This window comes from Bactrocera oleae, chromosome 6, assembly GCF_042242935.1.
Source record: "Bactrocera oleae isolate idBacOlea1 chromosome 6, idBacOlea1, whole genome shotgun sequence".
NCBI lineage: Eukaryota > Metazoa > Arthropoda > Insecta > Diptera > Tephritidae > Bactrocera > Bactrocera oleae.
The window spans coordinates 3,844,132-3,870,690 of record NC_091540.1 but is presented as its reverse complement, the minus strand read 5'-3'; the positions used below and the strand labels follow the sequence as shown (position 1 = coordinate 3,870,690).

The 26,559-nt window shown below is 38.7% G+C and overlaps 2 protein-coding genes across 2 annotated transcripts; one reads left to right on the top strand and one right to left on the bottom strand.

Moving 5' to 3' along the window:
* Positions 1-315: 315 nt before the first annotated feature.
* On the bottom strand, positions 316-4,417 carry LOC106620174 (uncharacterized). The gene is made up of 3 exons (XM_036358281.2): positions 3,599-4,417; positions 1,324-2,000; positions 316-1,253 (listed from the first exon to the last, which is right to left on the bottom strand). The coding sequence occupies exons 1-3, from the start codon at positions 3,771-3,773 to the stop codon at positions 543-545; spliced, it is 1,563 nt and encodes a 520-aa protein (XP_036214174.2). The 5' UTR covers positions 3,774-4,417; the 3' UTR covers positions 316-542.
* Positions 4,418-20,266: 15,849 nt separating this feature from the next.
* On the top strand, positions 20,267-25,613 carry LOC106620173 (probable serine/threonine-protein kinase nek3). Its single transcript, XM_014238587.3, has 2 exons — positions 20,267-20,854; positions 22,697-25,613. The coding sequence occupies exons 1-2, from the start codon at positions 20,713-20,715 to the stop codon at positions 25,474-25,476; spliced, it is 2,922 nt and encodes a 973-aa protein (XP_014094062.3). The 5' UTR covers positions 20,267-20,712; the 3' UTR covers positions 25,477-25,613.
* The last annotated feature ends 946 nt before the right edge of the window (positions 25,614-26,559 follow it).

Sequence of the window (26,559 nt, the reverse complement as noted above, 5' to 3'; positions counted from 1 at the left end):
CGCCGCAATATGATTGTGTCGCTTTTAATCTGTCTACTGACACCTCATTGCCATGGCGACTTATTCTCAAATTTTTATATAATAGGATATAGTTTCCGATGTTTCTCAAACCATTACACAGTGAGCTGTGCGATGGCGGCTTAATTGTTTTGAGACCCTGTAATTATGGATATCAGAGTTAAAACCAAATCAACGCGACGCCATTCGAGCGTCTCCTCCAACGACAGTTCCAGGCTTCTATTAAAAACTGTGTACCTTAAGATGCCGTTATTATTTACACAACTATTACTTACCGTTATAATGAAAATTCGCATATATAAGTACAAATTCGCTTACAATTTATTTATTCATAAAAACTGAACATCGATCGCTTAGGAATAGATACATATACATATTATCATACAAAATTAAATAGAAAACCTCAAAAATGAAATTCAATTAAAACAACTTAAGCACTAACACGCTAAAGCTACAATTTACCCAAAGCATTAAAAACAGTTGAACTAGTCAAACACACATGGAAACTAAAGCAAAATGAACGCTCAGTCGTCCAACAGCTCCTGCTTGACTGCATGACTGGTGGCGGCTGGTGTTGACGAGGCTGAGGCATAAGTGGTAGATGAGGAGGGCGTGGCGCCGTTGACTATATTGGTGCGCAAAAGATTGGCGCTGGAACGCGTCATAGCGCCGCGATGCGCTACAGCAGAAGCCGGTGACGCTACCGTTGTTGGTGGTGTATTAGCTGAGTGGCGCACCGTCGAGGAGATCGAGGCGACATTCTTTGGTAACGCGGTCATAGCGGTGGTGCTGGACGCTACCGCAGGACTCTGTAGCAAGGTGCTGAGACGACGTATCATCGCCAAATCCGCGGCATTCACTACAGTCATTGCGGTGGGTGAGGCGGTGTTCAGCATATGTAACGGTGAGGCATATCCGGAAGCTGAAGGCGAAGTTGCCGGTGTCGGTCTGGGTGTGGGTGTACGTCGTTTACTGCTCGTTGTATAGCCATTCGTATAGCCATTGCTGCTGGCAATGGATATGTTACCGTTATGTATGCTATTTGAATGCGACGGCCGCCGTATTACGCTGCTGGCATGTGCTGTGTTCTCGAATATCTCACCGATTACTTCGTAGATGCGCTTCTTGAAAATTATCTTTTGACGGAAGTCCATCGCCTTCATTTCGGGCAACAAACCTTGCAGGAAAGCGGCATCAAAATCAGGATCGGGCGTGCAGAGTTCACTGGGCTGCGGCTACGTGAAAGACATTATATATATAAATTTACTAAAAAGAAATTAAGAACCGGTAAAATGTGTAACTCACCTTGATATCGCGCTCCTGCTCCACTTCGGCGCACATCATGGACTCGGCGGTGCGCAAACGCTTTTTAAACGGATAAAGTGGCACCACTGGCACTTCGGCCACAATGCGTTCCACTTCCATGGTATTGATCGGCGGTGTCGCTACCAGCTGCTGTTGTTGCGCCATTGAGGCAGGTTGTTGTTGTTGTTGTTGTATATGTTGCGACAACAGCGGCAGCGGTGAGTTTTGCACTGGTAATTTACGTTCCATCGCATCGACTTGCATTTCCTCCGTGCACTGTTGCTGGCACTGCACTATTTGTTGATCAGCCTTGCCCGTTAGTGTGCCCTCATCTCCGCTACTGCAGGGCGTACGTTCCTGACGTGAATCATCTTCGTCAGTGTTACGCTGTTGTTCCTCCTCCTCTTCCTCCTCCTGTGCTGCCATAGCTACGAAGCCGTCAAAGGACTCCTCACCAATGGGTACCTCAATCATTTCGCTTTTCTCATCGGCCGATGTATAATAGTTGGGACGACGTGACACCGGTATGCCGGGTGTTATGTGACGTGCAAGGAACTGTAGCTCTTCGTGTAGGTAATATGGTTTGGTACGATTCGCGCTGGACGGTATTTTGTTGACATTGATGGAACGCGCGAAAGAGGTACGTATGTTGCGCCAGCGCTCTTTGCATGAGGGAACTGTAGGGAATAGAAACAGAACTTAGTACCGTTTGATAGCATATTACTCTATATATAATATATGATTAACAATTTTTGTTGTGTATGAAATCTGCTTTACCCTTAACCGATAAGTCTCAGCGAAGAGTCTAGGTGCCAGTGAATGAAAATCTTATATATATTTAAAATATAATTCCATATCTTATGTCGAAGACATTTAATCTACATAGTTGGATAAGAAACAACCACAAGGCCCGATATGTACTAGCAAAGAAACTTCAATATTTCTGTAAAAAAAAACTAGAGTATTCGGTGGACAGGAAGATCATCATACTTAAATGCTAGCTGTTATGTGTAAGGAAACCCGCTATTTACTTGGATAAGTAACTCCGGGGCAGTCTGTAAGCTTCTCTAACGGTTTTGCAATGTGAGAAGATTTCTGAAGAGAATTAATTGCAGAACGTGCGACCTTGCATAATTTTAGGAGAGAAATGGGGTGTTACTAGAGAACAGCTAACATATTTAGCTATGGCGTAGTAAATAATTAATACCCCTTACTGCATTTGCACTTCGGCAAAAGTGTAAGAAAGAAAGCCCGCGAATGCAATGCATCCGAAATACTCAGCTATGAGATGATATACATGTATATACATATATGTTGCATGGGCATGTGTAGCTGATTGTGTGTACGTGACCGAGTCACCGGCATTTCCGCTGCACGGCAGCGCCGCACAAATATTGCCCCCGCTGTTATTCATTGTCATTGTTGGCAACAACACAAAGCGCCAACAATGGCTGGAAGAACAGACAAACACAACGAAAAACTAAAAACAAGGAAAAGGTAAAAGCAAAAGCAGCGCGCTCAGCAGAAGCAGGCGCAAAAACAAACAAGTGCTGAGAGCAGAGCAAACAAAGTTTGCGAGAGCGGATGCAGAGAGAGAGAGAACAAGCGCGCGCGCAAGAGACAGAGCATAATTTAAAGAAGCAGAAATATTAACACAGCAGCGCTCGCATCAACGTCACGACGCCAGCGGCTCACGAATAACAATATGGCACATCACATTTTAGCGCCGACAATGCAATGGTCAATAGCAACAACAATAAAAAAAATATATATTCATAATCTGTATTGTGACGATAGCAATAACTTGCCAGCGCATTAAATTGTTGATTAGCGTTATATGTGTGCCTCGTTGTCAACGACAAAAACAAGCGCTGCCGCCTGCGTCCAAGTCAGCGTTGGCGTCGCAACTAAAGCGTGCGCACGCGTCGGCTATAATATTGGCAACAAAGTGCGCGCAATTGACACGCTGACTGTTTGACAGTCGGCGCTTTGCCACACCAAGCAATGGTTGTGCAGTGACATAAAAAACAATGGCCACAACAACAACAAGCGAATGTTGTCAACCAACAGCAAGGCGAAACAACACGTCATGACAGCTGCAAGTAGGCGGAAAAGGTTTTCGCCCTGCAGGGAGCAGCAAGCGAGCGCCAGGCTAGCGTGTTATGTTTTCTGTTGTTATAGTTGGCTACTGTTTGTTCGCACACGCAAACGCGCTTACGTTTGTTAGCTGAAATGCGTGTTTGCATGCAAATAGCTAAGTTTTTTTCGTACTTACTTGAGTCATCCATTTCCTTGGATATCTTCACCCACGCCTTATCGACAACATCCTTTTTCAGGTAGTGCGGATGCGAGCGATCGTACATGCAAGGGTAGCGCTCGACTAGACGGCAGATTTTTGCGTTAATTTGATAATTATCCGGTTTGGAGTCGTTCGATGTGGACAGCCTCATTTTGCTTTGGTTATTTGCTTCTACAACTGTTGTGGTTTTTGTTGTTACGATGCAATAAAATCACTTACAATATGTGCTCATATGCGCTTGCAATATACGGACACAAGCGCGATAAAAGCACTAATAAACACTTGCGACTGACGCGTTTCAACCGCGCGGCAGACAAATACTGTCAAAGTGTTAAGTTTCACGAAACTGTCAGAACGCGCTAAACGAGAATGCGTTATATTTCAACAAAGTTATATTTTGTTATTGTATATTTATGTCAACACTAAGTGGCAACAGTTGCTGCAATTCACTATATAATTTTAATAACAGAGCGCACACCGCGCAAACACGTCTCACCAAGGCGCTCGATACAAATGACGCAGAAGGCAATGATGAAATCACCTAACAGCAACGCGCTGATGTAGCAACTGCAATTTCGCAGCACAGCAACTTGCAATTGTGGTCAACCAATGGCGGAATGAACAAACGAATCAACGCGGCAAACGATAACAAACGACTGAAGCGGCGGCGCACACACAAACAATGCGCGCTGTACAAATACGATATATATATATATGTATGTAGGTATGCGCTGTAACGACGATGGCAATGGACGAAAAAAGCGAGCAACAGCTACAACGGTAGACGAGCAACTGAATGCGAAATGTGCTGTGCTGAGCTAAACTGGGCTGAGTTCGGTTGGTTGAGTTTCTCGTATGTGTGTGTGTACAGCGGGGCGGCAGCAGCGATTGCTTGTCACTGTCTGCTGCAAAGTGGTTGCGGCGAGAGCGGCAGGGTATAGCCTGCGTTGGTAGCCACAGCGAAGCAAGAGAGGGAAAGCATGTGCATGTATGCGTGCGCGCTAGTATTTGTACGAGCAAGCAGCAACAATAGCCGAGCAAAAACTGAACGAAACCATTAAGTAACGTCAACAACAAGGCAAACGTCGCTGACAATATAGCAACACTAGCTGGCGGCTGGCTGTACGTTGTTTGGTCAAAGTAATGACGCGTTGACAACCACAATCAATACATACTATACCAGCGCATGCAAACGCACCGTCATTTTTACACACAAATGCACATAAGCATAAGCGCTAGCGCGCGACACTTGCTCCCAACTACCTGGCGCAAGTCAATTTAACGACAGTGGTTTACGCTGCTGAAGCCAGCGCCAATGCTGCTGCGACTGTTGTTGCTGCAGCTGAAAGCAAAAGCGACACGATAAGCGTACAATATAGCATAGCAGAGATATGTATGTATGTACAGTTGTTGATATGCCTGTGCGGTGCGCAGAGCGCGGAGGCGACGTTGGCGGCTAGCCGGGTGCAGGCAATGGCAACAGTGTTGCTGTGGCGATGACGACAATAGCAACGACGGCGACAAAACAACAGCATGTACTATACACGAATAACAACAACAACAACAGCAAAAACAGCTGCTGCTGCAATAACAATGGTGTTGTTGTAGATATTTGTTTGTGCGTTACGGCGGCGTTCTGAATATGGCTGCGCGTCAATGAAAAGGCAAAGTGGCGATAGCAGGGATATGGTGCGATGTTATTTGTTGTATTTTTTGTTGCTTTGTACTTCGTGCTAAGTGCACACAAATGTATGTGTTTAATGAAAATAATAATTGTACTGTAAAAAAAAATAAACAGTATTAAAAAAATTGGCGAAATGCGAAATTTATCAACACTTCGAACCAATTCAGGTGGGCTAACGCAAACTGGAGCAAACTGGAATATACAAACATTTGTGATTTCAACAATGGTAAATAACTCACTAATTAGAAGTGTAGCACCAACAATCAAAAATATTCTAATTTTATATGAAATACATTTTTTTGGCGCGTCAGCTTATGAACAAAAATCGCTTAAATCAAAAGCGCAGGTATACAGGTATGTATGTATGTATGTATGTATGTATGTATGTGCTAGGTATCTGTATATATATACATATGCATATGTCTCATAGTTATGTATTCCATTTATGCGGAAAATTTCGTGAAAATTTTCGCCGGAAAAATTCGCCTGCACTCATATCCGATCAAAAGTCTGACTAGGTCATATTATTCAAGGTCACTTAGCGGGCACAATAATAGCCTTTACTTACTCTGTTCGTGACTGTTTCAAGGTTACAAGCAACTCATACGCAAGCAGCAATAAATATTGCAATACTGTACTATGAAGCGAAAGCCTTCTCTATTGTAAGAGCTCCATACTAACGTGAGAGAGGATTCTCTTCGTAGAAAGTCATGTTTTTACAATCGTATAATAAGAGATCAAAGTTATTGCCGATTGTATTAGACGCATTAATTAAAAATTTTCGAAATTGGTTTGTCTCTCTTAAGACTACAATCGATCAAGCAACTTAATTGGACCGAAACATGGAGTATTTTCATAAACGGGTCTTGCAAATATTCCTAAAACACTATAGAAGATATCAATCAGACTATACCATTGTGTATAAAATCCATTGAAAGCTACCCTGTCCCAGGAAATCGACTTAAGGTTAAACAAGGTTAGGAAGAGCATTCTGAAACAATTAATAAATGCAAAAAAATGTATATAAATGCAAAATAATACGCAACAATCTTAGATAACCATTTGGAATGGGGAATACTTCCCTCGAGCGTTATTTCTTCATATTGAATGAAAACTTTCTAAAACAGTAACATAATAGAAAGATTACATCTCGGGCATATCTTGTATAGGAGAAAACGCCACCATCACGCTAAGGTCATACAAAAGTTGTTCTGACTCAAAGAATAATAGATTACTGAGATCAGATATTCAAAACTTGCATATTGTAAATGCTTTTCTTGAGAGTTTAAGAACTATAAATTGTGATTACATCTCATATATTATACGACCAAAGGAATATGAAGGGCTTTCCTTTCAAAACTTCTTTTAAAACTCTCGGCGTTCTCAGTGAATTCCAAGTCGAATTTATATGTACATCTTATACATTGCAGTTACAGAAATAACAAAAACCAAAGGCTGGTCTAGTACTTATGTGTTTCCACACAAACCACTAAGAACTTTAAGTAAAACCACGTATGTGTCCATATACATAAGTATACATACGTATCTATATTTTATATATAACTGTAACCCATTTCTTATCGTGCGTATGTGGGACGTAAAACGATTGCGGCTTTGCTTTTCACAAACTAGTGATTGCATACGAAAACTGCCTAAATTTATATATATATATAAATATATATATATACATATATACAAAATACATACGCGTATAGTTGCAATGCATATCAACCCCCACTAAGTCGCCCCGTTCAGTCGACCGCCCGTCAAGCTTGCGACAGTCAGCGTTGCAAAATCGGTGAGACTATTGGTATCTGTGTATATGAATGTGTGTATGTAAGTCTCAACCCATCTATGTATGTTATTTGTAACTATAATTGTTCACGTGCGTACTTGCAACATAAAATACAGAAAGCAATAACAATTCGAAGAAAGCGGCGGACTTTTGGTAATAATATTGTTGAAGGGGAAATGGTTTAAGGAGTATAGGTACATATGTATGTTCCGGAACTACTCAGAAGTAGTTAGTTTACAGAGGTAAATTCTGTGCCAGAAACGTGCTTTTGAAAGGTCAAAAAATCTACGTACACGAACCGCGATATCGGACCACTATAGCATATAGCTGCCATACAAAATGAACGATCGAAATCAAGTTCTTGTATGAACAACTTTTTTGTTTCACGAGATATCTTCATGAAATTTGAGAATGGTTATTGTCCAGAAATTGTTCAGATCGGATAACTAAAGCATGTACATAGCTGCCATATACACTGAACAATCAGAATTAAGTTCTTGTAAGGCATCTTTTGTATTTGTGTCGGGTATTATAGCTTCGGTACAACCAAAGTTAAAGTTTTTTCTATAAACATAGGGGGTTACATCTCCCAAACCTTACTTTTTTTGTCCATTGTATTGCTACAAATTCGTGTGTTCTTTTGTGAAATTTAAATTTTGACGAATTGAGTGAAATATGTGCATAGCTGGCTGTAGTTCAAACTGCTCGGAGCTACATATATTCCCTCAAAGAGTAGATTACCCAGCAATCCTTCATCAATAAGTCGTTAAGATATTACAAAATTTAATTGTAACGGCAACACTAGAGCGCTTAGTAGAAAATAACAAAACTTCGCCCATTTTGGCTGAAAAACTCTAACATTGACGACGGTTTCGAAACAGCGATAACAGGCGCGACAGCAGCAACAGCCGCACTAAATAAAATATGAGAACAATATGAGAAAAGGTAGCGCGGCAGGGGTGTGTCGAAATGCGGTAAGAGAAAAAATGCGGCAGCAAAATGGGCGACAATAACTGGCAATCAAATAACAACAGCAGCTGCTGGCGTGCCTTACTGCTGTGATGTTGTTGTAATGTACAAATTTAGGTATGTATAGCCCAAAAACCAACAATATAATACATACGAACGTTGTTGCCAGCGAACGACAACGGCGTTGGCAAAAACAAAAGTATTTATGTGTATGTATTCGTGCTAAAGTGCCGACATTAGGCCAAATACGAGTAAATCCAGGCGAACCGTGTTATATGCGCACCTACACACACACACACAGACACACATATTGCACGCCATTTAGCGCAGCGAAACGGCAGCTACGCGACTCAGTCAGTCGGTCATAAAATCAGTCTGACACACACATTTATATACATATGTATGTATGTATGTATATACATATACACATGCACAGCCACCATATAGACGCTAGAGTCATGCTCGCGCGTCTACACACAAACAGGTAAGCCGGCGAGCAACAAAAGCAGCTACAACAAACAACAATGACAATAACATTCCAAGCATTCGGCAGGCCACAACCGAATTTTGAAGCATTTTTAGCAACAACACAATTGTTTTCCCCGAGTTTACTAAGAATTTTCGCACTTCGTGGAGCTACCTACATTTATATGTACTTTTGTTTCAAGGTATGTAGAATTGTCAGTGGATATGTAATTTTTGTTAATAAAATTTTTTTTTATGTATGTTTGTATTTTATATAAGCCTTAAAATATGGTATAAGGTAAATCTTCGAAATTTTTTTTAGGAATTGATCATAACATACTTACTATACATATCTAGCATTTTTAGAATGCAAAGTGCATTATAATAACTGCGTTTCACCCCCAAACGTCCTCTGTTTATTGAAAAAAAAAACACAAACAGCTCAATCTAACTTAGCTTATATATAGTATATTGAAATTAGTAGGACGATTTTTCCATGTCGTGTCCGAGTATCCGGTGTTGCGTCTTATACTGAGACGTAAACTAAAAAACTGAAAAAATCAAAGACAAGTCTTTATAGGTCCATTATGATATCTTCAACAATAAAACTAATAGGCGCCTGAATGAGCGAAAGTCCAATGAGTCGATTCTTAAGCTCTCGTTAAACAGATGCTGTAGAAAAACTGGAGACATTAAAGAAACGACTATGAAGCGCTTGACTAAAATTATGTAATGAAGAGAAAAACGCAAGGCTATGAAAACGTAAAGGGTTTTCTTTGGCGTTGATTACTGATCTCTAACATATATATACCCTGAACAGGCTATATTAAGTTTGTCAGAAAGTTTGAAACACTCAGAAGGAAACGTAGAACAGCCTATAAAATTTACATATATATGTGTAAAGAAATAAGCAGCATGACAAGCTGACTAGCCATGTCCGTCTGTCTGTCTGTATATACGCGTACCAACACCTTAGTTTTTGAGATATCAATCTGAAGTTTAGCACATATAATTTTCTCCCCAAGAAGCTACTCATTTGTTGTAATCCCACGGGACTACTATAGCATACAGCTATATATATGTATAAACTGATCAATCAAAGTTAAGTCCTTGTAGGAAAAACTATTTTATTTGACAAGCTATGTATCTTCACGAAATTTGGCATGGCTTATAAGCCAAGGCAAAGGTCTAACTTCCAAACACATTGTTTAGATCAGAGTACTGGCGATTACACATACATATGTAGCTGCCATACAAACTGTACACACATATATATACATATGCTTATATATGTATGTATGAACTAATATTTCATCACTTCCGAGTTAGCCACTTGAAATTGTATTGCAGGTACTGGTGTACTCTTGTCATTATTTCGCTCTCGCTATCTTACTTAGAATACTTTTGTTGTTATTGTTACAGTAGTTGTTTATGTGTGAATTGAAATGTAGCTGCTCATTTATTACAATTATTGTTTTTGTAACAAATTACGTTATTATCGCGTTCTTGCTCATTGTTTGTCTTATCGCTGCGTGGTGAGTGTATGCGTGCGTGTGTGTGTGAATGATTGTTTGTCATTGTTGTTATTGTTCTGCTACAACAAAGCATTATAATATTTTGTTTTGTTGACAGTGCCGCTGCTAACTCTAAATATAATTAAATAATGGCAGTAGGACCTGTTGTTGTTGCTACTGTTGTGCAGCTACAACATTGCTGTTGTTGTTGTAAAATTTTGTTATCGTGCCATATTGGCTGGAAGCGTTGAAGTGTATGTTGTAGTAGTTGTTGTTGTTGTTTTATTTATTCGCCGATCAAATATTAATAAAATTTGCTTGCTACCGCACACACATACATACATATGTACACACATTTATAAATATATGTATATTCTACCAAAGGTGGCAATTGTTGCTGTTGTTGTTGTTATTATACGCATCTCCGCCAAGCCTGCTGTTGTTATCGCAACTTGTTGTACCAGGCGTTTTTTTCTTTCTTTTTATTGTTGCTATCGCCGTTGGCATCGCAATGCGTCAGCGTGCAGCTCACATGAAACTGCTCGCCAGACTTTTGCTGCTGTTATTGTTTTTGTTGGCATGCTCCCATACATGCATGTATTTCTTGTATATGCGCATATTGTTGTTGCTGTCATGCTGTCTTCCTTATGCTCTTACTCACTCACGCTGCTTGTATTCGTGTATTTTTGTATGTGTGTGTGTACACTTCCCTTCACCTGACAGCTGTTGTTACCGTCGTTGTAGTTGTCGCTACAATTCTTGTTGCTTTTGTTGTTATTGCTATCGCACACCATTTTTCCCCGCCGTCGTCTCTGAGCGTCTGACGCATTGCTACACAATTTTCTACTGCTACTTGTTGTTGTCTGCTAACGTTATCGCTACCGTCTTACACAAATAGATTTTGAATGGCGGTTACTTTTTTATTAACGGCAATAAAACCGTTGGTTAATACTTCCACGTTTCCCGAAATGGTTTAGAGGGCTATAAGACTACCTCTAGGTTAGTTTTGGTTTACTCGCCGGTTCTCACGCCACTGGTCCTTAATAATGCGTCAACGCTGTTTGCGAACTTTAGGAACGCCTTGATGTCTAATTTTGATATTTCACCTAGCCTATTGAACTGTGAAGCTTCTCTAAGAAGAAATCTAGATAATGCTGGACAGAAGTATAGAAGGTGTTGCAGCGTCTCTCTCATGCTTACTTCCCTGCCCTTACTGTAAGTATGCTCATCCGCATGCGATGCCAATAGGTTGTGATCTGTAATTAGGTCAATAACCATTCTGCAGGCCTTTCCAGACAGTGTGAGTAAAAAGCATACGAGTCTCCCTTCGGGGCTCTTGCTTATGATCTTGGAGATTCTGTATGTCGCTAAAGCATTCTGCCTCGTCCTGTTCCGTCTGCCAGCGCTTTCGGACTACCTCTAAATTTATGACAAAATCCTAGCTACAAATCCTTCTCTTTATACCAACAAAATTAGGGAAAGGTAGAGTTGATACTTAGCGCTTACCGAGATGAAAGATCATTAATATTTGATTGTGTGGCAACCGGCGTCGTCGACTCTCCAACATATGCTGATCAAGTTTAAGACGATCGCTTCGACAAGCAAGCAATTTATCTAATAATATCGTCATCGTTCGAAAATATGTGGATTCTAGTCTATACTCATTTGCCTCGGGATCCTTGCAAACTTAGCAAGTTTGATCTAATGGTTATTAAACAAGAATCTGAACAATTTGTTCGGAGATTTTAGCGTTGCCTTAGATAATAATCCGTGCCAAATTTCGTGAAGACATCTTGTAAAATAAAAAAGAGATTCATCTGCCTTTGAATTTATCTAAGCATTGCAATGAGTCGGTGAGGCCCTACACTGCAATTATTTAAGCGAGTACCGAGTTCCTTCATTAAGGCTGAAATTGATAACATTGCCAGGCAATTGGTTTCGACAAGCGACAAAATCAATAAAAACGTTACTACATTAGCAGGCAGCAATGTTGCTGATATGTTAATAGAGTGGTAAGTGCAATAGATGGACAGTACATTTCTAGATATGTATGTATACTCGTATACATATTTGTATATATGTGTGTGTGTTGACTTTGTAACTCAGTTAGTTGGTCAGACAGGCACATGTGCCTGGCATGTTTACAACGTTGGGTGTAAATACGACTCTGTTTGGTACTTATAGCTATATACAAATATACATATATTTATATATGCGTATACATACATCTACCATATATATGTATGCATGTATGTAAGCACTTTTCTATGAGCGCGCACGAACAAGTGCAGCAACTACAAAATGTGTGAACAAATATGAATTTGACGAAACGACAGCTGAAACATACACTCAAAATGAAAAAAAAAATCGAAACAGCAATGACACAAACAACAACAACATAATGCCAGACATGGCATAACCGATAGTAACACTAACAAATAACAGCAGACACATAACTACATATATGTATATATAAATATAAGTAAAATTGTATATAACCGAGCAAACAAAGTAGCAAGAGGGGGGGGGCACATATGCACACACTTACAAACCTCATATATATAATGCGTGTGTGTGTTTTGTGTTTATGTGCGCATTGCCAACGAAACAGTCAGCAACCAGCGGCAAGTCGGCAGCTAACAACGAACAACAGCCAGCAGGCGACAGCAACCGATAGCGACAACAAGCAAGTAAACAACAACAATAAAAAATTGAAGACAAAATATGAAACAAACAAAGCAAAGCACAAAGCGAGGCAGCAGATGTCGACTGTTGGCGGAAAGACCAGACCCCAGACGTTAATGGAGCAGAGGAAATCAGCGTGAAAGCGGTGGAGCGACAACAGCAAAACGTATACGAAAACACGCATATGCATACATACATAGATACATATATGCACATACGAAGCTATAAGTAAGCCCAGCAGCGTGGTCACACGCAAAGCAGCAATAACAATAACAATAAAATATATTGATAAAGAGGGTAGCGTGTGGTGGAGAGTGTGTAGTGATTAAAGCCAAACAGCCAACAGTTATATGTGCAACTGGGTTGCCAAACCATTATTTATTTTAAGATTCATAATTTATACATATGTATTCAAATAAAATATTTTTCATGCATAATTAGGGAATTTCACCCAAATTAAACGGAGAATATGATTTTATATAAAATAACTAGATCTTTTTCTACTCTGATTAAGTCGTCACCTTGAACCTCTTAAGCAGTTAAGCCAGCCTAAGATTTTCAATAAAACGAAGCAACAGCCACGAAGATGTCTACAGCTTCTTAAAACACGAATATAATTTCATACAGCCAGCAATTTTTTCTGCTGTGATTAGCTGACTCACTTGAGCGCAATGCGTCTAAGGATGATTAATTATTGATTAACGGATAAGGCCTGTTCGAGAATTTAAAAAAATCGGTTTTAGAGTCCTAAAGGTATTATTAAATTTGGTAGAATAGTGATATAAACGATTCCTTACCTATTCACTGTAATGTTAAAGCGTACGGGTCAGTAAGCTGAGTAACTCAAACTTTTAACTTTTTCTCTAAACTGCACTTTTTAAATCAGGCAAAATATGGTACTCGGAGACTATCTCCCATATCCGCTTGAAATTTTTCTGTAGCTTTACAGTAACAGTATATATTAAATCATTTTCAAATTTCTTTATTAAAATTACTGCTTTACAATTTTCAGCTAATTTTGACGTTGATTCCACAATTTTGCGAACAATTTATGTAAAACTAAAAAAATACGTATATATAGTAAACCTTTTATAGGTTAAGATTCCGTTTTATTTTGTTTCAGAAAGCAGGAGTTTCTAGAATCATCGTCGCTCATAGACGCCCTCTTGAGAATGGTGGTTTCGAAGATTGGCCATCTAGCTGGCCAATTTGTTAGAAGATTATATCTCTGCTTTAGACAATAATCTGCTTATTGGGGAGAAAGGCACGTGCGCGTATAGAGAGCAACAGACAGACGGACGTGACTAAATCGTCTCTATTTGATCACGCTGTTCATTTATATACAAATAAATAGGGTATTCGAAGTCGCTCTCTGTGTGTTAATATATGGCTATATACAGGCTCTTGAGTTGTACATTAGAGCTCTAGAAGGTATAGCAAATATATTTCAATATTAACTAAATAACTATAAATGGCATCCCTGGCAGCGCGTGTATATCAGCTAGCTGGTAGTGTGAGAGAAAGCGAGCGCAAATAGACAACACATTTGCAGACGACGGCTGAGACTAAAAGAAGCGCCCGACAAAACGACCAAACAACTAACAAACAAGCCGAACAACTAGCTAGCTAGCACCGGCGCTGACTGGGTCAGGTAGTGACGGCGAGCAATAAACGCCATAAAAGCAAAACATAAAAAAAAAAACAACCACCGGTAATAACAACTATGGTAGGACAACAACAACACAGCTAGGGTATGGATGTGGAAAACCCGTGTTGGAGTGAGTGTTGCTGAGCAATAACATTACGTGGTGTCGCTGTTGTAATAGCAACAACAACAACAGCAAATATAATTGTAGCGCGCAGTCGAACGAGCAATAACCAAGGCAACAGTAACAACAATAAATATTAGTATGGCTGCAAAACAAGCTAATTGTAGTGGCAGCAACGGGAAGCGGAGGGATATTAATGTGAAGATTATATATGGTATGCATAAACTTGTGTGTCGTTATAAAAACCTTCAAAACACGCTGGCAACGCCACGCAACAACATCTAGACAACAGCAACATTGTAACAGCAGCAGTCGTCCGCATTGCTGTAGCCGCTAGCCGCGCAGACAAAAACATGAAAATTAAAACGAGGCAGCAGCTGTTGTTCTACAACAATTACAACAAAAACGTTGCCCACATTTTTTCGCTTTAACTGTTTCTGTTTCTCCTTTTTTATGTGTTACTTTGTTGCCAGTGACTGCCTACAGCACGTTTGGCCACAACAAACACGTACGCGAACGCTCGCCAGGCCGCTGCTTGCGTTAGACGCCTGCGCCGCTTTTGCTGCCTACACACACATACACATACATTTATGTTTCAATTGCTGCTGTTCACTTTGTTTCGTTCATTCATCGTTCAGTTTGCGCCACAATGCCAGCAGCAGAAGTAGCAGCAGCAGCAGCAGCAGCAAGCATGTTGTATTGTTATCTGCGCGCCCGACAGCTGCGTCAACACATTTGCCGTACCTCTATCAAGGGTAAGGGGTGTGAAGGCAGTTCGCAGCCTGCAATAATAATCCGCTCAAGGCTTTTGCGGGATGCGCCTGTGTGTGTGTGAGCAGCAGAAAAACACCAAATATTGCTCGTTTGCTCTTTTACCTGGCTCGCTCTCTCTTGTCATGCGAATAGCATATTGCTCTGCTTTTATTATTTGTCTTACCTCTTTTCGCATATCTAGCGTTTTCTCTTATGCACCGCTTTCTAAACATTGCTTACCGCTCTCCGATGTACGTTGCGTCTATATATCGTAATTGCAGCCGTTTACAATAACAATAACACATATGGGGCCTGTAATAGTAGCACCAGAGAATGTTGATGAGTAGAGAAGGAGCAAATGTTAAATGAAAACTTTTTGAGTACTAATTTGTAATTCCACATGAAGGAACATCGAAAAATATAACTTCGAAAAAGAAAAATACACCACACAATGTGCGAAATGCTATAAATAGACACAACGAATATTCCTATATGAAAAATCGTTGCGCATACCTATTTAGATTTATGTTTTCAATTTCTATGATATGACAAATTTATAATTATGAAAAGCCTTCTGAATTAAAAATCTGTATTACCGGTAAAAACCCCAGAATTCATAATAAAATAAACATTTAGTAGGCTATTTTTCCAACTTATGTATGTGCGTTATGTGAGCAATTGCTTATTAAACAAAGGATAACAATAAAACGGTGGCTAAGCGGCCACATTTCCACTTTTGTGGTGGCTGAGGTCGTAAGCGGGAAGGGGTTAAGCACAATCCGAATACGAACCTATACGTTCGAATCCTAAAACTCATGAAACTGAAATTTTATTTAATTTTTATTTTATTAATTGGAATCTAAGCATATCATAATTCAATTACTTTAATAGCATATTTAACTTCCTGAGATAATTAAAATATTTCAGGAAAATATGTTCATATGTTTGGGTTTATTGCATATTCCTTTATTTATGCGTATTTACACAAATGTGATAATCACACATACATTCATGAGTACACGTACGCTGATGCTTGCTTCTTCTTGCCCCGCACAAGCAATGACTTTTGTCCACACTTTTTGCTTTTTGCGAGTAGAACGATCGCAGGCAAGGAGGGATTGGGGCGCACTGCCACATAATTATTTCAGATATATATTTTATTTATCGAATTTAGTTTAAAAACGATTATAGGTATGAATATATGTGTATTTATATATATATATATTATATATATTATATTACGAAAATAATTCATAAATGCATCAGTATTTTTCAATACAAATTAAGCAACATAATAATATACTAAGAGTCCTCAGTTAGAACGCCTCTGTGTATAGTGGCAAGCCAACGAAATAACGGCGAGTTCGCGCAGACATTGTGTTGTTGAAAGTAACCAAATGACGATTTTGTCGACAAACATACATATATACATATGAGCTCGCATACATATTGACGCCGAATTTTGCGCATCGTGGCGGAGTTGACAAAATTTTTTTTCAATCGACAATTTTACGACAATGTCGATTGGCTATGTTGTCTCGTTTGTCCTTTTTGCAGGGCTTTGCTGTTGAAAATTGACTTATGCTCTTTTGAAATATTGCGATTACCGATTGGGCTGCATTTTCATAGCGTCGTATTTGGATAAATGGGCTAAATCGACAAACTATGAAATAATGATAATAAATAAACATATAAAAGTACTATATGGACTGTGCTTAGAATATATAGAAGTAGTTAATGATTTCATATGAATGGCAATTTAATATAAATTTTGTAATTTAATGCCATAAATAGTGCATAATATGCAAAAATATAAATATTATTTAAATTCGCTAAGAGGTCATGTTGCCAATTCTCCTTTTTGAAGTGAACATCAGACAAATTCTTCAATTTCTGATTTTTAGCAAATGTTGTGAGGAAGCAGCTTGTGGGCAACATACAAACGCGAGGGGGATGGTAGGATTTTCAGTGATACAAATTGTAAAATTTAAATTTTGCTGATTCTTCAATTTTACTGAAGACATTCAAATTCAATTTCATTCATTTTTATTTTCGCGCATTTGCGGTAGGAATTCTATATGAAAACCAAATGTGGTTTACCAGGCGCACAGAAAAAATAGCGCGGCGCAGAGTTATGAACGAACGCACTTTGCTTTGAAGCAGCGCACGTTCCTTATGAATGAATTTGTTGTCGTTGTAATATGAAATACTAAGAAAATATGCCGCGAGTTCGCTTGAATATTATTGGCCGATGATGGTGCGTCTACGTTTTTTTGTCACTTGCGCGAATGTTTGATTTTTTGCGAAAGACATATTGAGGTACATACATATGTACATATGTGTACATATATGCAAATATATATGGACATGCGAATGAAGGAAGGCAATTTCAAGAATATTCACATATAGACATATAAACATTGAAGCAAGTAAACAACAATAGCTGTTTGAGTTCACAGATTAGACAAATATGTTCTAATGTGATCTGTGGTGTTGCTTGTATAGCACACTTCCTTATTGCAATGAAATGTTTTGCCTAAGTTCAAATCCTATCATATTTTTATATATTATACTATTTTTTATTTTTATAACCCTTTTTTATGAAATGATATTTGAATTCTATTTTAATATTATTTCCCTGATTATTAATATTTTCCTGTCAGAAGTCAATTTCTTTCGTTTTTATTATTTTAAGTTTTGTTTATGCGCATATCAAAGAACATCTGTGCATATGTATGTGTATACATTTTGCTTATAGAGTGGTGTAGTTCGTTTCGTACCCTGATAGTTGTGGTGAAATTTTATTTTCCAACTGGCGCGTTTTCGATGTTCCTCCATCGTAATTAACATTTTAGTACTGCTAACATTTGCTCCTTCTCTATTCATTTACGTTCTCTGATATCAGAGAATTCATTTACGTTCTCTGGTGATATGTAGTAACATACATACATATACAAATGTATATATGTACACACAAATGTAAATGATAGCATACTTGAACATGGGTACAAAACCACTTATCTGGAGGGTGGTGTTCAGATCAAATGAGACAAACGAACTCAAAGCTTTCAGCACAAATTTCGATTAATATTATCAGAAATTAATAATTTGTGTGACAACAGTAGTCGACTTCATTCACTATGCATTGCAGATTAATTTCTCACAATCAAGTTCTTATACGAAAACCCAATAGCAATTAGCATAACATAGTACCTTAAGTATTTAATTATCTTTGTACGAATTTTGGGTTCAAGACTTCGTCTTTGCTGATTTAGAAATTTCACAACTCCTAACTTTTCATAGAGCGATAATAATTGGGATATATGGAGGTTTATTGGGGAAGCTGAAATGTCTTCTATCCATAAAAATATCCACAAAAAAAAAACGGTAGTCAGGAGTCGATATACAGTGGTGGCAAACGATAATTTTTTATTTAGAAATATCGATAGTGACCCGTAAAACAAATCTTATGAGGTATTGGAGATATTTCTTAATCGGAAAGTCGCCTGTATGATAGTTCTCATTTATTGTCAATCCATTTGCTAAGGTAATACTAAGAATATGGATATTTAGAATGAATGTGGCATAAAGGTATAAAAGTTATGCCTAGAACATAATTTAAATCGGCGTTGAATTTTACTGATGCGTTGTAACAGTCGAGCGTCCTTCTTGTTTGCTCTATATATATATGTATATCTGACTAAACTATATGCTGGAAATACCTGGAGCCAAATCTGCATTTAAGAAATCCGTACGATGATATTGTCCTGTTAGAATATACATTCATTACTTCATCAAAAATGCAGGGAGAATCCTGAATTTTCCCTGTTCGAAATAGAAAATGGCATGAACTTATCTGTGTAATTAATCTTCATGCATGGAAGAATACCTGTAAAGCTTTTATAAGCTTTATGTATATTGGACTATTAATGGACAATTTTTTATAAAGGCGCAATAACTACCCATAAGTTCTTTCAATTCAAATTTTCAACATAACCTTAATTTTAGCCTCATACAATTTTCTTCCAGAATCAATAATTTCGAAAACTGCTTTTTTCAATTAATGTGGGCACTCTTACTTTGTGATTAGGGTACGCACCACCACTCTATAGAAAATTATAATGATACAGATTCAATCCATGCGAGCATATATCGATGACGGAAAGTCTACATATCATATGCCTTAGACATTCGGAAACGACTTAAAGCTTGTAGAATTCGAAAGATATCAAAGTAGACCAAACAAAAAATAATAATAATAGAGGAAGCTCATCATGCTAATTATAAACATATATGCATTTTGTTTCCTTCCGTTTCTTTCTTGCTTTATAGAAGCCATTATCGATAGCCAAGAGTTGTGTAGAAACATGTATCGTTTCTTGCTTTCTTTTCAATAAAAATGATCGATAACTCAGCGTTGTAAGCAGGATGAATGATTACGATTTAAACTGATTTATTAGTTAGAATTCTTTTATAGATAAACTCCTTGTTTATTTATTGGTTATGACAATTGAGAGAGCTATGGCAAAAATAATAATAATTTGTTTATATGTAAACGTGATATTAATATCGAATATGTGATTTACTAGGTAATAAATATATGTTCATTGAAATGTTTAGATACAATTTTAAGCCATTCTTAGTCTCATAACGGCTTGCTAAATCTTGAATCAAAATAAATATAATATGTGTATGTACCTATATATGTATTTGTAAACACACACTTCAAAACTCATTCATACTCGCTCTACGCGTTCGGCAACATTTTTATTTCGGCTACGCCGCACTTCAAACTGCCGCACCAATGACATTTGGCTATGCTCTTACTAATGCAGTGTCTTTCAAAACTCTCTTAGCGACGCATAACACTGCCAGCAATCAAAATCACAAGGTCTGCACTGCGTATTCACAGCACCAAAACGACAAAACAGAGTCAATATGCGTGTTGGCAATGCTGCCACGAACAAATTCATAATCAAAACAAACCGAAACGAGCAGTTCAACTGAAATACCGAAGCAAGACATAAAGCAACAAAATTAGCCAATTGTTTAATGGCAAGCAGAAAATAGTTTGCAAATGTAAGCGTGTACGGTTGTAATTAAACGTTTCGGTGTGTTAACGAGTTGTGGGAATTTTGAAAATTTAAATAATTTGAAAAAGTGTTAAACTACTTGTGCCAGCAGCAGAGCAACCCAGCGCCGAAATTGACAAATGTCATTCGCTGACTGCTGTCAATGTGACACTAGAGCTTGTTATTGACGATTGTTGATAGTTTTGCTGTTTGCGATGTGCATCGAGAAAATTTGTGCTAATTTTTTCAAGTGGAATTCGTGTTTGTGTTTGTGAAAAAGCTCGGCTTGTGCAGTGTGCTAATAGTAGTAGCCGCTGCTAGCTGGTTTATTGCTTAAAGTTTTAGTGTTTGGAAAAATCTCGTGCGTTCATCGGTTTGTTGGCCATGAGCAATCAAAGCCATGTTCGTTTGTGCCGTGCCGTGCAACAACATCCGTGTATTTATGATCACGCCGTGGCCAATTCGGTTTCGCGAGAGGCATACGATCGTGCCTGGCTGAAGATAGCCGAAACGTGCGAGGAGACAGGTGAGTGCCAAAGGAGAGGGTGCACTTCGGCAGTGCGCATAGGGTTGCCTACTACATGCATGTTAGGCAGGGTTGCCTTTCTCAATAAAATAGTTACATTCATAAGGGCTAGAGTAAAAAATTTGGGGATGAGATCGCTAAAAAGGGAGTAACATAAACAATTAATTCTAGCAAAAAGCAAAAAGGAATCGCATTCATCTTTATTTCATGCTTTATTAAACATTTATTAGCGAGTTTAAAAAAATTGTATATTCACATTTTGTTACAAATTGGAGGGGTCTATCCTGGGAATGCTCCTTTTATTTTTAAAAATCCCAGATTGGCTTTAACCATTAAGACGTTATTAAAATTTCTTTGAAGTATTATTTAAATATGTTCTGTAATAAACGTAATCGATATGTTTTACTTTTTTTAATTTTAGTAATTTCTGTTTCATTAATTCCTAAATTGAAATCATATTCCAAACGATTTTGTCTCAAATACATAAATATCAAGAAAATGTTTAAATTAAAATTTTTAGCATACTTAGAAAAAACAGTTTAAAACCTAACCGATACTAAAAATTATTGTAATCACTTTCCTGGTGCGTTCTATAATGTAGGTCTGTGTATACATATATTTTTTTTTTAAAACTCGAAATGTTTGAAAACACATATAATTTATTGTTATGGCTAAGAATTAAGCTTTATTATAAAGATAACGGGGTGCCGTTGTGTTTAAAAAAAGATATCGGGCAAGTAACTCGAATAAAGGTCCTAGAGGTCCAACTTTCGACCACTTTTTGAAGCAATTGGGGCCGTACGTCAGCAATAATGCGTCGTATATTCTCTTCCAAGACGTTAATCGTGTCGACCTTATTTGCATAGACAAGGGCCTTTATATAATCCCAAAAAAATAGTTCAAACGTGTTAAATCGCACGATCTTTGAGGCCAAAGGCCCATTATGTTCGGCTTCATTTGTGAAGAAATATGCACCAATGATTTCCTCTGCCCATAGAGCACACCCAACAGTGACTTATTGAGAATGTAACGCCGCCTCAACTATGGCTTCTGGATTATTAGCTTCATCGCTGACGATGCGTTTGATGCTTGTTCGGCTTAAATTCTTCCACGAGTTGGATTTTGTAAGCCTGCAAACCAAGATCTTTCCGATAAATATTGTATAAGTCAAGTAACAGCTGTCAAAGAGGCTAATTATATATTCAAAATTGCTATCTTACGCATGGAATCGCATTTTATTCAAGTAAAGTATCTTAATGGATGTCTATCGTTTTGAGAGTGCTTCGATAATTACATAGCCATTTAAAAAGAAATAAAAAATTAAAAATTGTGATTTACTTTTCATATAGTTTCCTTATTATAATTGATCCAGCGTTGCTCCAACTTCTTTAAATGCGTTTTCTAGAGATCAGAGCATGTTTTTATTCGCTAAATGATTAAATATTTCTACCATTAGAGTAGGCTCGCCAGATGAAGAGCGTTGTCTCGACTATTCCTCTCTGACGACTACCAGTGGATACGCCAATCACTGCTGTGGAATGGTCTCGCGGTTGCGGTCAAAGGGTTCGTTGAGATGTCAATTGCATTTTAATGCGTGATTTTCCTTGAAAAACAACGATTGCATCATCGACCGATATTGCTCTTTCTATTTTTTTGAAATCTTCGGACATTTCACTGAAATTTTGATTGATAGTGAATTCTTTTTTGATAGTGACGTGGTGAGACTTAGTGATTAATTGCGCTCTCTGGGTTATCAGGGATTAATATAACAAAACTTTCAATAGATCCATATTTTTAAAATAATTTTACCATCCCAAAACATTTCGTTCACTCTCTTTCCAGTTGACAGCTGCAAGCAACGTTGGCGCGATATACGAGTCACTTTCTCACAATCACGAGTTGTATCACCAAAAAAGCGTAAAGGTAATCGTGCACGAGAGAACAACCTGCACGATTTATTAGAATTTCTCATACCGCATAAAAATGAAGAACAACCGTTTTGCGAAAGTGATGTTGAAGCGGAAGGTATAACAACGCCTGTTGATAGAAACGCTCAAGAAAATGCAGAAGTCACGCCCAAGACTAAAGCGGATGACGGGTTTTTAGAAGAGGTTGTGATCAAACGTGGAAACGAGGAGTTGAAAGTAAAAAATAAGAATGAGGTAGGGCTTAAAATGAGAGAAGAACTGAATATTGAAGATGATACAGTTAGCAAAAGACCACCTTCTGCTAGGCTTAAAGTGTTGAGAAAGAATAGCGAAGAAACTAAAATGGCTGAAGGTAGGCCCATTAGAAAGACACAGTCTTTAGGAAAGCTTGTAAATGCAGAAGAAATTATGAAAGATATTATTGATGCTGGAGTGAGTAAAAAGTTACCGAGCTCAAAGAGTAAAGTCGGCACATTTTACATAAGCCCCACGAACGATGAGTCAGGCACATTTTTTATCAAAAAAACTAGCGTTAGCAATGAACTTGAATACGCGCCAGATAATGAAGCCAATGTGGCAGCTGGAGAGGATGTTTTGAGTGAATTTGAGCATAATGAAATTGAGCAGCCGCAGAGCAAAGTTGATGAGACTGAAAATAACGAACAAAATGATAAACCAAAAGACGAATTTGTTAAAAAACGACAATGTCGTCTCAAGCGCGCTTGCAAACGTGGCATAGGTAAGAAGGTAACCAGCCAGCGGGATTTGCGCCAGAAAGATAGTGCAATCAAAAGCATTAAGCGAGGTGCGTCCCGTTTGAAATCACTAGGCGAGGCTACAAACCAATTGGTGGCGGCTGCTAACTTGTCAAAGAAAACAGGGAACACAGCGCCAGTCGACAACCAATCCACAAATTTTTCGGCACAAAAAAGAACACGTACCTTATGTATACCACAGGCTGATAGCCACATTGTAGGCCCTTCACAATCACCAACAACAACACTGATTAAAACGTTGCGAGACGAAAATTCTTTAAGTCCAGCTGAAAAAGTTGTATTGCACGTTACTAATGCTTCACAAGCTTCTATCGACCAAGGCGTACAATGTAGTCTGCAGCCAACTTCCAGTGTTGATGATTTCTTCGACACTATAAAACCCTATTTGAACGAAATGAATGCGCGTCAAAAGTTGCATTTCAAGAAGAAAATCTTTGAGTCATTGATGGAAGTTTTCGATAGTCCTAGCGATTTCCCGTCAAACCAGGAAACGAAAGCCATCATACCGAAGCAACTGAGCGCTGTAAGCGGTGGCGAGTTGAATTTGGTGCGTGAGCTGGTCGCTATGGTGCAAGCAGCCAAGCATACGCCAGAGCTCAACTTGAAATTGAGTGATAGTAGTAGCGAGTTGGCACCTAAGACGAGCCCAGAAAAGTGTGCTTTGATTTCGCCAAATGCATCGATGCGTCTTACACCATCACAACCGCCGCCACCGCTATCGCTACGTGTATCACCTTTTAATACAACAACAACTACAAATCAAATGACAAATAAGCCGACGCCTATGTTGCTCACGCGAGCCGGTGAAACTGCAACTTCTACACAAACAACAACCACAACGCCCTCATCAACAGTCTTACAACGTCGTGTCATACGTAAATTGGTTAAGGTAAACGAACATGGCTCTTCAGCTTACAGCATGCCCACCAAAAGTGGAGCTTGTGCACCGAGCAACAGTGAGATCGTGCATCGACGCATTTACCGTATTTACCCCAAAAGTAATGTAACTAGCGCCAGTTTGGAGAACGCCGTGAATGCCAGCGGTGTTGGTACGTTCATTGTGCCGCGCAGCACCACTGAAACTACAGGCAATAAGGATACCATCAGCAATAAGTTGGTCACTAAGGCTTCATCAACTTTGGTCGCTAATGCAGCAAACAATCAAAAGCTCCGTCAGTTGATGACACCAATTAGGGGTAGCGGTGGCATGTCAGCCGCGACCGCAAGCTCAGCTAATGCAACCGTGAAGACTGATCGCAATCAACAAACAATTCGTGTCGGTGCGCGTCCGCTCATTCGCCGTTATTCAGTTTGTGGCGCCTTACCGAATGATACTGCCAGTAGCAACTATTTAACCACCATTGCCAATACCAAAGAACCGATGTCGACCACACCGAAAATCACAATTGCCCATCGCAGTTCGCCTGCCCATGTCGTGAGCAGAGAGGTTTTCAAATTACCCACACCATTTCGTAGCACTATCTCCAGCGTAAACGCTACGGCTTCGACTGTTTCCACTACTACTACTTTGAGAACCTCGCCGGTAGTGAGCGTGCGCGCGGGTGATCGTAATTCGGTTGTGCATGCGGTACCACTTAATATGGGTTTCAACAAATTCGTGCGTAATGATGAGAAGACACCTCTGCCGACATCCTCTAGCAACACTAAGGTTTGCCGTGACTCTTCAAGCTCTTCACATGTCTGCACGCTTTCGCCATTTTCTACATCTTCTAGTCCCGTTGTTGGCAACAAGCGCCCGCTCACAACGCCTGCTGAATATGGAAAGCGTAATTGCTCTCTTACAGAGCAGCGAAAAGCTTCGGAAGCTGTCGGCGAGGATATGGCGGATATGGGCATCATTGCTCCAGATGATTTTGCCGTATTGAATATTAAAACTGAACCAGCAGATGATGATTGAAGTTTTTCTTACAAACAATTGTTGGATTTTGTTTTAAAAATTTATAATAATTTTTTCATTTATTGATGATTTATATTACAAATGTGAATTAAATTGATTATTACTCCTGGATTATAATAAATTTGAATTGAAAGTAATATTTCATAACATATTCATTTTATGCAATTGCTCGGAACATTTTAGTTGACTGAACTGAGTGGTAAGTTTCTTGCTTCGTCCTTTTATTCGACTGTCAGTTTTATCCGGTAGTGAAACGCCCCTGTTATAATCAGTAACTTAAATGTTAAAAAGCTTTTTAAGGTTTGCCGTTTACAAGAAGATCGCATAAAACGATCTCTCTTTTATTCGAGATTTCTTCATGATTACTAAACCATTTTCTTTTCCTTATGTCAACTCAGAAAGTCTCCGATTCGAGTTTTATACATAGCTTGGATGTCTGGATGGAGTTTCTGCGCAAAAGAATTAAGGGAAACTTAATATGCCCTGTTCATGGTACAAAAATACCCATACTGCACTTAAGTAGTAAATAACAAGAAATAAGATAAACGTTTATGACACATCAAGCAGTTATTTCATTGACTAATTGAGCGACTGATTTAGTTCTCAATCGGCATGAATATATAAATGTGGACTAGTTGGCATATAACTACATTAATATGTGTGCGTATGTGCTAGTTCTGACATGCAACCATGCGGCATATCAAGGCCGGGCAATCAGCTGTGCTCGAAGCGTAAATATTGACCACATTAGTTATTTTATGACACCACGACAACACAGGTGAGAACATATGCATAGGTTGCCTTTTACTTTTCGCGATTTGGCAATCCTAATGTTGCAATCTGGCAATTCACAACTTTATCGTAAAGTTTGACATTTTTGATGTTGTACATAGTCAAAACGGTTTGACATACGAGCGCTATTTGTGTTGTTAACAGTAACTTAAAATATTCATCATGGCTAAAAATGGAATTAAATCGCTCAAAAAAAGCTCGTGTCGTTTGGTCGAGAGAAATGTTAAAAAATACGTTAGCGGTGCTTCGAAACACGTGACAGGTGATGAATCGTCAATTTACGGGTTTCAG